Here is a 13,911-nt window from a genome sequence, read left to right on the forward strand (position 1 = left end):
TAATGAAATACACCAGAATTCACATTATTTTCCTCTGTTTTTGGCAGCAGTGTGATGCCGTTCTTTTGCAATTTAAAAAGGTCATCCAAACTACAAATGAGGCGATGAATTTCAAAAACGCTAACCTTTTCCTAAATCCGATATGGTAAATGCATTCACAGTCACACCAATAATATTTCACACAAGAGGCTCAAAGAAACACATTTTTTAACTGTATCCTCTTTTGTGCGTATTCATATGTTTACATACAATATAGTTAACATATTTTTGGGTAAGTGCAGAAGAACTGTATGAGAACATGTGCGATTGATGCTCTCCAAAAAAAACAACAATAAGCAGGTAAGTATCCTGTTTTTCTGCCGGCAGTCTCTATCGTTGCAGGAGGAAGGTGTTTTCTTTCATGAAGTGAGGAAGGCAGTAACAATGACAAATGGTCAGAACATCTGACAATCCCCGTCTTAACCCTCTGATGAGCCAGATGGGAATGGAAACTAGCTCCACCAACAGCCGTAAATCACACACATTCACAGTTCAACACCAGAACCAGAGCTGCTGTTGGTGTGGGACTGGTTCAATGTATTGCATTCACACAAAAACACACCAAATGTGGTTTGCAGTTCACACACATGTAGACTCATGCGCTTTACATGTATGTATATTGGTAAGGCAACACGCATCATTTAACTATATTGGTGACTTAAGGGGTTCACCTCTAAAAGATTCTCAGGACACTAGTGACATCTGCTGGTGAAAGATAAAACCTGATCAGATAATCTGCTGTGTAATGCAGTAATCAAACATAATCAAACATGCACATGCAGAGAAGGGATTATTTCATGTGTTGGCGAGTGTTCAGTCATTGTTGAGGATTGGTGAGAAATTAGCACTGCTTAAGAAAATCATGATAAATTGTGAAATTAATCTCAAGGTAAAAAAAGGCTATAAAATAAAACAGCCACTTAATTTAAGATGGAAGGATAAGAGCCCAGTATCTTGTACTGTGAGCAGGTATAAGACGAGAAACTCAATGCTAAGCAGGATGGCAGATATGATATTAGTACTAGTTATGTAATTGTAGTTCAAGTACAACAACAGCAGCAGCAAGAGTAGTCATACTCAGGTACTCATACTGGACCTACTACTAAACGTTGTATATCATTTATGCTCACATTTCTCTTCTTCCATGCTGACCAGGACCTGAACATGACCCTGCGCAAACTATCACAATCAAGGTGTGTAAAATTACCTGCTTTCCCATTCCACTGCACTCCTTCCCTTTGCACTATACTTTCTCTCACACATGCATACATTGTTCTCTTACATACATATAATATTTACATAAGAGAGTGTAAAACATGCCAAATAAATAAAATAATTATAATTAATAATATAATATTTTTTGGGGGGGGATCGTTGTTGTGGTTGCTGTTGTTGTAAAAGAAAGTAGAGAAAGAATGAATAAAGAACAAGGAAGAAGAGTAAAGAAATGAGGTGAAACAGTAAGGAAAAAGGAAGTAAAAGGATGACTGAGAAAGAATTCAAAAGACAAAAGAAGAAGGACACAGAAGATGCAACTAGAATAAATAAAGAAGGAATAAGAACAAAGAAAGGAGGTCAAAGAGTAAGGAGAAAGGAAATAATAAAAAAAAAACCCATAAAAAAAGAATAAGAGAAAACAAGGACCAAAGAAGATGAGATTAAAGTTGTTTGCAATCTGCCAGTGAAGAAAAGAAGAACAAGGAAGCGAAGATGAGATGGTGAAGAGGAAAGGAAAAACCACTAAGTGTAGATTAGAGGGACAAACATATCATCCTAAGTGTGGAGTATGGTTTCAGAGGAAGACAACATGGTTGCAGTGTGCAATACATGCTGGGAGCAGCAAAAATCAAAATAAATCTCAGAGCTATGGAATATTAAATCATCCATTTTGCTCATTACATCTTAGCCTTTTTATTCCCAGGTTTGCGTAAACTGCAGGTTATGAAAGTCCAAGGTTCAAACAAAACCATATGGAGCAACAGCTGCAATGAAACAGTCGGCGGAAGAGAACAGAAATTCAACAGGGCTCACCATGGTGCACACTTAGACCTGCAACACCAGCCACAAAAGAAACAGAAAACAGGTATCTCAACCTATAATCTGACTCTGATTGGGAAGTTGATTGGGGAGGAGTCAGACCCTGGGGCTGCGTTCACAAACAATACACACAAAGTTCACCAACATTAGGGGAGCATTTCCCCACTGCACACTGGTATGTCATTGTACTGGCTACACAGCAAAACACCAGCCAACAGTCACTGCTCTGCCTGATGATGCTTCTCTGAGCTAAATGCTAGCAGTAGTAATGTCAACATGAAGAATTCGCATATCCACCATCTTAGTTTAGCCTGCTTACATTTGCTAATTAGCACAAAATACAAAGCACAGAGTACACCTAATACAATAGCTATTAGAAAAAAAACAGAAGTAATTAAACCTTTGACCTGATAGTGGTGCTAGATGTAAAATGTTTTTTTTTTTTTTTGGTAGAAAAAGATGTTTGGTTTCTAGGCTGCTATGTTGTCACTCACTCCCACAAACAAACACCAAGATCAGGAGGAAAAACACACAGACATAAACTAAACAATGGCAACTTAAGGAAAACTATGCCTCAACTAGTACAAGCCTCATCTCAAGGCCTTTGAGACTCAAACACTGATATTCATATTTCAACACCATACAGCAGGATCAAAGAATCACAATATACAAACACCAAATGAAAACAAAGCTCAGCCACTTCAAGAAATGACTGGAACAACCAATATCAAAGCAGATGTAGCATATCAACCAGCAGACAACATACTCATAGCTTTCTGTCGCCACACAAGCAGACTTGAACTCAACGCAGGATGTTCGCAAAATACAAAAAGCAAGAACTTACCTTTGATGAAGTGAAGCAGTGATGGCCGTCTTCTCAGTGAAACTCTGATAGAGCCTTTCTGGTTCCAAACAAATGGGAAATCTTGGAGCTTCAGGCTTGGGGTGTGTGTTTGAGGCCTATGAACAGTTAACAAACAGGTTGCTGAATCTAGCCAGTGTGCTAGCAGACAAACTGCTTGTAAAAATGGGCTATACAAATAAAGTTGACTTGACTTGTGCAGCACAAACATCCACCTCCATCAAGCCATCCCCAAGCATGTATTGTTTCTCAAAGCTACAGACAAGTCAGTAGCAAGGAAAGGGGTTGTGTATTGCACCAATACAGCATACCTACAGTGGATCGGTTTAAATAGTCCACCTTGAGACAAAGGGTGCGTTTGATATAAGCACCCGTCAGTAGAGTATGTCCTGTGTGACTGTAGCTAACAATTAGCAAACCAAAGAGAACTAGCTTACAGGTTTCACCCTATTTGTGTTTAGTTGTTATGCTTTGTAATCCGAGAAATTATATGCACTTTTCACCCATATTCAGAAATCATCTAGAAATCATCATCTAACCATTTGACGGAGTTTAATGAAAACACGCTGTTACATATATTGAATGTACCTACAGAATGAAGCTTAATGACTGTGGCAATGCCTTCACTCGGTCTCATTAGCTGGGCCCAGTGGATGAATTGCCATGAGATATATTGAAATATGTCAGCGATGTATTCATTTTGGTAACCTCCTAACTTTTCGTCAAAGGTTAGATGGTTTGTTTTTCAAAAACTTGGGTTTCTGACTAAACACGTGAAACTTTTTTTACTGTACCTTGTAAATTGTTCATTTATTTTACCTCTACATTCTTTTGTAACTGTTTTTGCACACTTTTTGCCTTTTGCACTCCTCTTCTGTCCTTGTGAGCTGCCACAACAAGTGAATTTCCCCACTGCAGGATCAATAAAGTTCATCTTATCTTATCTTATCTTATCTTATGACACCATGTAACTCGGGCATATTTTTGTGTTTTGTGCTAATAAGCAAACGTTAGCATGCAAACATTTTGCATGTTAAACAGCAGTGTGCTAGCACTGTCATTGTGGGCATGTTATGCTGATGTTACTGTTTAGCTCAAAGCAAACTGCAGTCTTACAGAACTGTTACCATGGCTGTAGACTTATATTAGCTATTCTGGGCATTTTGTAACCTTATTACATGAAGTTAAAGGTGTAAATGCTGTAGAGAGTTGATAGTGGGCTGTAGGTAGGAGGGCTGCCCAGGTCACATGAAACAAATGTTCCTGTCCAGACACCAGTCAACATTTCAATTACATCATCAGCTTTTTGTTTATTTATATTTTTCATTCTTGAAATGCCCTGATACAGTGATCAACACTTTGGTACAGTTGGTATGTGATAGAGGCTGTTTTGGCTGCTTTTGACCTACTCAGCACAACGTAAAACTTGTTCTCTGCATTTAACTCATCTATTAGAAGCCAGTGAGACCAGCTTCAGCTTTAAGCCTCTGGTAGAAAATTTTCGCTTATAATTGCAGTCTCAATCAGTTTACTGGATTTTTGTGTTATAAAAAGGCCAGAATCCTATTCAGTGCTCTGGTTAATGTTTGCTAACTATGAGTGATACCATCCCTCTTGAGGTAGAGTACATTATCTCCTGCATCCCAGCTCACAGACTGGCAGACTAATTAGGTCAGTAGAGTTCTTTCCTGGTAAACTCATGAATTATTGATTGGAAATAGTCTGCCAGTTTGGCAACACTTTCACTGGTGTTCATTCATTTTCTCTGGAGATATTCTGTATAATGAGAGAGCTCACAGTTTTAATGGGCATGTGAACTCAAAAAAGACTGAAAATAATGTAACTGTGCTTTGGCAAACATAAACTACTAGAATGTTCAAAGTCACATGCTTTGCAATGTCAACTTAACAACTTAAAACAAAGCACATTTCACATTTTTATCACACATGGAGGCCATGTCAGAACAGGGGGGAAATCACATATAGGTCATGAATGAAAATGTCTCTCTGCCCTGAGGGCCTCTATAGATCATAGTTAATGCCATGTCTGAGAACTGAATACACCATGTAAAACGTTAATGTTAAAGTCTTTCTTACTGCATTTTGGTGTTTATTTATTTTTATGATTTCAAAAACTTTAGGGAAAGTAATAACTCAATGGGTACGTGTGGCACATGTGGAAAAACATCAGTTGTACAACCTGTCAACCAACGTGTCTCTTACAAATTACATTCAAATGTAGCTACGTTTCATCTGCTGAAGCAATAGCACACACCACTTAGCCACAGTGCAGCCCAAGTTTATTTGACATATCATAAATGTGTAAAATGTATTTTGCATGTGATAAACACACCTGTTTTTTGGGAGCGTGATCTTGTGTCTTGTTGTATTACTGACTCTTGTTGCTGTTTTATCTATTGTGCTCACACAGTCCATTTTTACTAAATAAATGTGGGTTTAATCTCATTATAATTATTTCAGTAACTGGGTGTTGGGGGCCAGTAGTGGCTAACAGCAAAGTTCTCTTTTTTTCCCCTGAGGTAACCAAATAGATTAATCTGGCCATTTTTGACTTCACACTTGAAAATCAAATTCTCACATAAATTATTAGAAAGCCCCTCACTTAAATGATAGGTGAAAAAAGAATAACATAGTAAAGGCAGAGATTATGCATGAAGCCAAGTGTAGAACCTTGCAAACATAATCATAAGAAGTATAAATAGCGTGCTAAATCAGTAAAGCTCGTGATTACGATGTTAAACACGTGCATTTTTGTTTGAAGGCTGATCAAATGTCTGTCAACTCTCCGTAAACTCAAGCAAAATTTGACTTTAGGGTTGTTGATACAAGTGAACCAAATGGCAACGATTTCCAATGAGCCTTTGGACCAAATGGATTTGAATCAATTCCCAGATGAGTCTAACATTGCTGATTTGTGACAGTCTTCTTCTATCGTTACAAGTGGGGTGTTTTTTCTTTTTAAAACTTCACCTTTCATGGACAGAAAGAAGTCTGTGAGCCTGTTCTGTGGGCAGGCTGGTCTGCAGACTGTGGTATTATATAACAGATCATTTTGCGAGGTTTACTTCTCCAAATGCATCATTAAGTGTGTTTGTAAGTTCATGATGTCTAGACATACATCCTGGTGGGCTGGCTGAATGCCTAGTCAATCGAGTTTAAACGTACTCACAGGCCAGAACAAACTGAAAACAGAATTTGAAACAAGACAAACACCAAGGTAACCACAGAAAGTGACTTTCTGTGAAATTGTCCAGATGTGTCATGTTGGAAATAATATCTTTATTGTTTTAAACTGAACTATTGTCCATCATGCTCTGAATTAAATACAGTTGTATCCTATAGTCCAAGCCCAGTTTCAATTTGAAATAGTGAACTCAGTCTTAGGAAATGAGACTGTGTCATATATCACGTCTCAAATCTCTCAGAAAAACAAACATAAGTTCTTACATCTTTTCCTTCATTTGACTTAGTGTCATTTTTTTAGTTTAGTATTTCCATTTAATTTGCTTCACCTTATTTTTTAAATCTTATTTTCCTTTTTTTTCCTATTTGCTTTATTTATCGATGCCCTGAAAATAAACATTATTATTATTGTTGTTGCTATAGTGCTTACTTGATTTCTTATAAAAAAAATCTCGGTTGTCCACTCCTCTTATTTACAATGAATGTTTTATCAAGTACATAGGGTGTGCCATAGTCAGCTGACTGCACTCACACTGTCCCCCTGTGTTTGGTGTGTGTGTGTGTGTGTGTGTGTGAGAGAGAGAGAGAGAGAAGGAATAAGACGAGAAGGAGGAGGAGGAGGAGAGAGAACGCCCGATCTTTTTATTTTTTCTTATGAGGACGAATCAGTTGGACATGACAAATGAAAGAATCATTTAGGATTAAATCCAGCTGTTATGGGAGGAAAGTTTGTGCTTTGGGTCAATCCTCCTTGGCAGCCTGGAAGATGAAGAAGAAGAAGAAAAGACTTTTCCCAGTTTAATGGGAATAGCTAATAAATCTGAGCTTTGAACTGATAACATTTTAAAGTGTGCTCCAGAAAGTCAGCATTACTTATACTGACAATATATATATATATGTATATGTTTTCCATCAGTCCTAAATCCCGTATAAAAACACATACAAATTACATAACAGCTGAGAAGTTTAACAGGGATTTACTCCTTCTAGCCAACTAGGATGACATCGGACCTGCTGCATGTCTGTGAATTACTTTTCAGAAAACTAAAAGAAATTTGTGTTCATGTATAACCCAAAAACATCCAATAGATCCTTACATGGTGGAATATTTACTGTGATTGTAATAAAGTTAGGCCCATTATTTACACATAGATCAGCGGTAAAAACTGTGAGATAGCCATGTCAGCACGTCCAGTTAAAGATATGAATCCAAAATATAAATATGGTATACTCTGAGGGCCCGCTCTGAGGGCCCGCTCTGAGGGCCCGCTCTTCGGTGCATGGGTCCAGCCTCTGATGGCAGCACGCTGCCTTGCACCTTGCCCAGCAGGTGATCGTCACTCGGGGATTACGCACCTTTGACCTCCAGCACAGTCAACACTAATCTGCTCACTGAGATGCCAGCGAGACAAAATCCACCAGCAGCAACCGGTTTGTCACATGACTAGCGTGCAGCAGCTCTCCGCCCGTGTTTGCGCGCGCGCGCGTGTGTGTGTGTGTTTGGCTTTTATTTCCGTGTTTCCCGACGCAGAGAGCTCAGCTGAATGAGTCTTCACGTCCGCCGTGTGCCTGCCGTTCACGCCGCGAAACTGCGTCTCCGTGCGAGGATCCGTCGGGCGGGGGGGAACACACGCAATCGCATCGCCTGGACCCACGCTGCTGCAGGACCATGCTTACACGGGTGAAATCGGCAGTGGCCAATTTTATGGGAGGTATGATGGCTGGTGGCTCCAACGGTGACCATCCCGGCGGCTCGGATCTGCCCCTGAAATTCCCGTACAGCAGACCGGAGTTCCTGGGACTGTCGCCGGACGAGATAGAGTGCTCGGCGGATCACATTGCGAGACCGATCCTGATTCTGAAGGAGACCAAGCGGATGCCGTGGTCCACCGGCTACGCAGAGTGAGTAACCTGTATGCGTCCATCTTTTCTCGCACAGCACACACAGCATCCTCTGGGAAGTGAGCGCGTCCTTCCTGGGGCACTGAGCTCACCCACCAAGGCATAAGCACAAGCATCACCACGTAGATTTTTATTAGTTTCATCGTTATGGCAGATTTCGGGTGAATATTACATTTAATCTAGTCTAAAGCGCAGCAGCTGGCCTTTCCCCATATGTACCCTTAGAGAAAGCCTGCATTATAGTATCACAGTTTCCTCTGAGGAGGTCAAAAGGACCAAAGGATATAAACATTGGCTGCCTCTGCCCAGCAGATATGGTCGCTATAATGAGGCCTCTGTGGCCATAAAGGTAGGGCTTACTACTGTGATGGAAAAATATTAGATGGAAAAATACCATAAAGTGAGGCATAATAATAAGGTTACTGTATTGGTGCATCATTGTAAGATAAGATATCAAACTGTAAAGCTCTTTGCTAAAATGAGATCCACAGATAAACCGCACCCTCAAAACTAATCTTATTTCACATAGCATTAACATGTTTAACTGGTACTATATATGAGGCAAGACAGGAAGGCTCTCACAGTTTCCAGGTTTACCTGTTTCAGTGCTATGTTGTGTGCATAGTCTAATATGAATAGTTCTTTTTGTGCTTTTTGTTTCGTGTCTCTGTAAAGCCGGTAAAACATGACCGTGGCCTTTCAGATGTTTATTACCTGAAACACGCAGAGATCACCTGTAGAACTGCAAGTCTGGCCTATTTGCTTGTTCAATGTTTGCCTTGTCGGACGTCAAAGGCATCCTCCCTCTATACGTGACAACTGAGAGCAGCATGGCAACCCAACCCAAGATAATCTGTTGTATTATTGATACCACATCTTATATTTGGTCGTACAGAATCCATCTGGCTTCCTGCAGCATCCTGCCAAGGCTGCAATAAAGCGGCTGCGTTGTGTTTTAAAAGGGCGTATTATAAACAGCATTTAGTGCAGTGGCTCATGACTCATCAAAAGATAAGTTGTTACTTTGCTTCTGTAAACTTTGCTGTTAGCATGGAAGTGCTGCTGCTGCTGCTGCTGATAAAAGGCAGATCATGACAGAATGCCGACTTGGTGCAATATTTTTACAAATAGCAACAAACAGGACAGAGAGATAAGGGATTACTTGATTTGCATGCTGGTGAGAGGAGCCAGCTGTTAGCGTCCTGGGGGTCTAACAAGACCTGCATCACACAAACAAAACCAGCTGACTTTAACTTGCTCATAGTTTATTTACCTTTGTCAGGAAACGTCTCATAAAACTATGATAAAATCTCATCTGACGCCTGAGAGCACAGAGTCACAATCACTTCTACTCATGCACCGCCACATATAAAGTATCGGGGTGATCTGGTTGTCTCATACCTACAGAGGTCACAGTTCAGTCCTTGAGGCTGTCCTAACCACACAGCATATGACAAAGCAGTTTAGTGACCCGATTTCATAAATTCACAAAGATTTTTTTCCTGTGTTTTTCCCTTTACATAGAGTCTTCTCTTCATGCTGATATGATAGAGTGCTTATCTCCCCGAGTTTAATTGTTTAATCAATGATGTTAGACGTTCAGTAAGAACATTGCGAGCAGAAAGTCCTCCTGTCTCTTTGCATCTAATGTTTCTGTTCCAGTGCGTCCTGCTGGGAGGGGTTCCTGTTGTTCACGAGAAGGAAACAGGACAAAGACGGACAGAGCTTAGATCATTCTTAATGATTTGTTATTTTCCCATTCACAGATCATTCATTTGAAATATGAAGGGTTAAGAAAATAGTGAAAAAAATAACCAGTACACTGTCCTAGAGTTTACGTTGATGTCCTCAAATTGTTTGTTTAGCCTGACTAACAGCCAGAAATCCAAAGATGTTCAATTCTGACGTTTCATAAGCTGGCATTTTTGCTTGATTCAAACCTGAATTTCTTGTTGAAAATTTCTTACTGGCATCAACTAACCAGTTGAGATGTATGTCAGTCTGCTTTTTATAGAATGAGGAAATTCTTTGACATGATTGGATTGTCACATGCAACCTCCTCTCTGCTTCTTCAGGCTAATCTCCCATGAAGAATTTTTAAGCTCAGGGTGGAAAAGAAAGGATTATAATTTGCCTCTCCGAAGCCGTCAACCACTCAAGCTGCATATGCTCTAAAGTGGGTCTCATAGGCTGTCATAATATATGCTAGTTTGTGATTGAAACAACACAGTTAGTTTACTGAGGCTTATAAAAACCAACATGCACAAGTGGGAAGTATAATTCCATGGGATCACTCAAACAGCCCTGCTTCATGAATAGATGTGATGCTGCTGCCAAGGAGCCTGCCTGTGTGTGTGTGTGTGTGTGCCAGCTTGCCGTAGCATCAGCCAGGACTGGGCCGTATTGTGGATTTGTCAACAGCTGGCTGTTCAGCAGGCTTTGCCCAAGTGAAATCTCACAGTCGGCATAGAAAACCATATTAGAGTCCATACTAGATGATATTCTCCATACATATGGACTCGGGAGCGTTAACTGGGTCAGATTCTGATTGGTCTCTCCGATAAGAAGGAAAGACCAAGCCGGAGTGCATCTGAAGGCTTTAACGGTTATACAAATCAGACATTTTGATTCACTTCTTTGAAGAACACACGGTGAAATCAGACCGTTTGGGTGCAGTTACTTTTTGCACTTGCCGGTCTCGCTAGCAGCGAGACTCTGAGGATAGCAGTGCTGCACGTTTGGTCCATCACGTATGTTGAGACTGAAATATCTCAGAGGTTACCATTTTGCTCGGAAATCCGTGATCCCCAAGCGATGAAGCCTGATGATTTTTCAGTACATTTTAGAATCATCAAGTTATATATTTTATTTGTGTGTGTTTATTTATGATCAAGTAAATATAATCTGGAAGTAACACATTTGGATGCCTCACATGAGCCAAAGTCTGTTGTTTAGTGTAATTCAACTCAAATTTTCTGGATATGGTATCGATAGCACATGTCGATATTCATGTTTTAGTTGTTGTTATTGTTATTTATTCCACTTTTGTACCAGAGATACAAAGAAATCTTCATTATGAAAAAATATCTGAAATGTTTCTCTCTCATACCACTGCCTGGTTGTGATCAGCCCTCCCTCAGCTTGCTGGGGTTATCCTGGGTTATTGTGTTGTTCCCCATGGAGACAGGAAGAGCAGTTCTGCTTCATGAGAGGGATTCTGATGCACAAGTGGCTGCACTGACTCACTGTCAGGTCCAGTGAACACGGTCATTTGAATGGATCAGTGAGTATTGCTCACTCCAACTTGTGTCACACACATTTCTTCAGCACAGTCCACAGGCCTCAGTTTTGCAGACGGGCTAATGCCTGTCTCTGCAGTGGAGACATACACGCTCACACCAGCACCCACCACTGATGCGATCAAAGTTCACTGCAAGGGTGCAGTTCACAGTGCTGCCATGTTGCGTTTTACTTGGAGTTTTCAAAAGTAGATAGAAGAGGGGAATCGCCATGAGTTTAGGTGGTGGACAACCTCGGTGTGACCTTGTTCATTCAGGAAACCAAAAATGTCAAGTCATGTATACTCATTGGCCACTTCATTAGGTACACCTGTGCAGTTTAATGCAGTTCAGTGCAATAATTCTGCTACGAATTCTACCTCTGTGACATCTAGTTTTTGGTGATATTGTTGGAAATGTGTCAGTTAAGTTCTATGTTGATTATTGAGATAATAGTTAAAGGTGGTGTTGAATTGAACTACAGTATATGTAAAAGATTTTTATAATTTTTTTCCTTTCCATGCTTCACCTATAAGTGTAACGCAGTCCTGTACAACACCACGTCTAGCTATGACCACAATAAACACCTTTAATAAACTGAGTGTGTGTCATCTTCACAGCTAACCTTATATTAATATTTATGGTTCAGTCAGTGATTTGTAATGGTATTAGCTTAGGTCACCACTTTTAGGTCAGAGGTGACGTGCATCAGTTTGTACACTTTAAATAAGGAATTGAAAGCCACCTTAAAAGAAAATCAATCGATTTAAAAAAAAAAGTGACCGCTAGATCGATTGATTGACAGTAATTATTAATTGCATTGCATCATTTCTTGACCTTTTGATGTTTACATTGATGTGATTTATTTGATTTGTGGGCTGCTTGGTTCTGGTCTTGTTTGATCTGTGAGAGCAGGAATGGGATTAGATAAGGGATGATGAAAAAACCATTGCCTGCAACGTGTAGCTTCAGTTTGGATAAAGTTCATCCAGAATAAGTTGTGACAAAGCTTTCCCAGCCACTCATCCATCTGCTCACTCCATCACTCCACTCACCCAGTACCAATAACGCACACCCAAGCACTCTGCAACGGTCCCATCAATTCTTGTTCAATATGCGTGTCTGTTAGCTTAACACTAGCACCACTGCTGCACTTTGTATGTTTTGTCTGCAGGTCAGCACACCATAAGCAGGTTGGAGAGGACATGGCAGTGCTTTGGCTTATGACCAGAAGGCTGTAGGTTGGAATTCTCTGTATTGTTACTAAAGGAAACAGAGTTAAGAAAGTGGCAGTTTAGGGTGGGTATTTAACAGTTTGAATTTGGTGTTTTTGAATGAACATATGGCATTCACGTTCAGCAAACATTTTCAACTTTTATAAGGGTTAAAACATGTTGTGATGCTTATAAAACTCATGCAATATAATAAATAACTCTGTTGACCTTGTATTTTTATCGTAGTTTTATCCATGAAACCTTTTTTCTTCATTCATGTCCTCTACTTTTATTGACATTTTTCCATTGTAACGGAGTTACTTTAAGTCACACTCAGCTGTGGAGAGGAAGCACATGAGCAGCACTTTTCAGATACAAAACATCCCAGTGCTTCATCACATGATGCAGCACGTGTTCTCGTGTTGTTTCTACCACATCAACACGCCACGTTGCTCTGAGGCAGAAACAACGTAATGCTGTTTCAGTTCAGGGCCATCTTTCCTTGATGCGTAGCTTAACTTTGAATTATCACTGAACAGGACATGATACGCTGTTCTTATCTCTTCACAGGACCATTTTTATCACTGTCTTAAAGCAGGAAGTGCAGTAACACGATCATTTAGCAGTGAAAATAAGAAGTATTGTCTAAAGAAAAATAAATATGCGACAAGAAGTACTTCAAAACATTTACATTTACAAATGTAACCATCTTCATAGCTCCTCTTGACATTCTTGAGTTACGTACAGATTTGACCTACAATGTATGTGTTAAAATGCTGCCAGCTGGATGTAGATCTTTACAGTATAGGCAGTGCAGGGTTTCAATAGCTAACCTAAAGTTACACTATATAGACAAAAGCATTGGAATTCCTGACCATTACACCAACCGGGACTTTAATGACGTTGCATTCTAAATACACAGACAGCTTTGCAGCTATAACAGCTTCCACTCCTCTTTCAAGGCTTTCCACAAGATTTTGTGTTTCTGTGGGAATTTTTGCCCATTCGTGCAGTAGAGCATTTGTGAGGTCAGACACTGATGTTGGACCAAAAGGCCATCCCAAAGGTGTTCAGTGGGGTTGAGGTCAGGCCAGTTCTTCTACACCAAAGCATTAAGATTTCCCTTCACTGGAAGTGAGACGCCGAGCCCAACCCCTGAAAAACAGTCCAATGCCACACCTAAACTCAATAATAAAGAGGTGTGTCCCAATAATTTTGTCTTTATGGTGTATCTGTGCTTGTAGTAGTCATTGCCCTCGGCCCAGTTTTTTTCACAGCTTGGCACCGGTTATGGGTGCCCTTGGTTGTGCAAGAAACTGGCAACAAAGGATGATACAGAACAAAGGGAGAATTCATTTTCAGAATAATAATGGATT

The 13,911-nt window shown here is 40.1% G+C and overlaps 2 protein-coding genes across 3 annotated transcripts in view; one reads left to right on the plus strand and one right to left on the minus strand.

The window, feature by feature from the left end:
• si:ch211-272n13.3 (ankyrin repeat domain-containing protein 26) overlaps positions 1 to 3,270 on the minus strand; it is an 82,660-nt gene extending 79,390 nt beyond the window's left edge. The window contains exons 1-2 of one of the 2 annotated variants that reach the window (XM_046393280.1): positions 3,154 to 3,270; positions 2,921 to 3,036 (exon numbers count right to left, since the gene is read on the minus strand). The gene's annotated coding sequence lies outside the window, so the exon portion shown is untranslated. Of the gene's footprint in view, positions 1 to 2,920; positions 3,106 to 3,153 lie in introns of those variants that run through there. The other variant, XM_046393278.1, reaches the window with a different exon arrangement.
• A 4,247-nt stretch (positions 3,271 to 7,517) lies between these two features.
• The window catches only part of ppm1h (protein phosphatase, Mg2+/Mn2+ dependent, 1H), a 29,815-nt gene continuing 23,421 nt past the window's right edge, over positions 7,518 to 13,911 (plus strand). Inside the window, exon 1 of the mRNA XM_046393994.1 lies at positions 7,518 to 8,043. Within this exon, the coding sequence (XP_046249950.1) occupies positions 7,811 to 8,043 (233 nt within the window). The 5' untranslated portion in view covers positions 7,518 to 7,810. The remainder of the gene's footprint in view (positions 8,044 to 13,911) is intronic.

This window comes from Scatophagus argus, chromosome 7 (assembly GCF_020382885.2).
Source record: "Scatophagus argus isolate fScaArg1 chromosome 7, fScaArg1.pri, whole genome shotgun sequence".
In the NCBI taxonomy this organism is placed as follows: domain Eukaryota; kingdom Metazoa; phylum Chordata; class Actinopteri; family Scatophagidae; genus Scatophagus; species Scatophagus argus.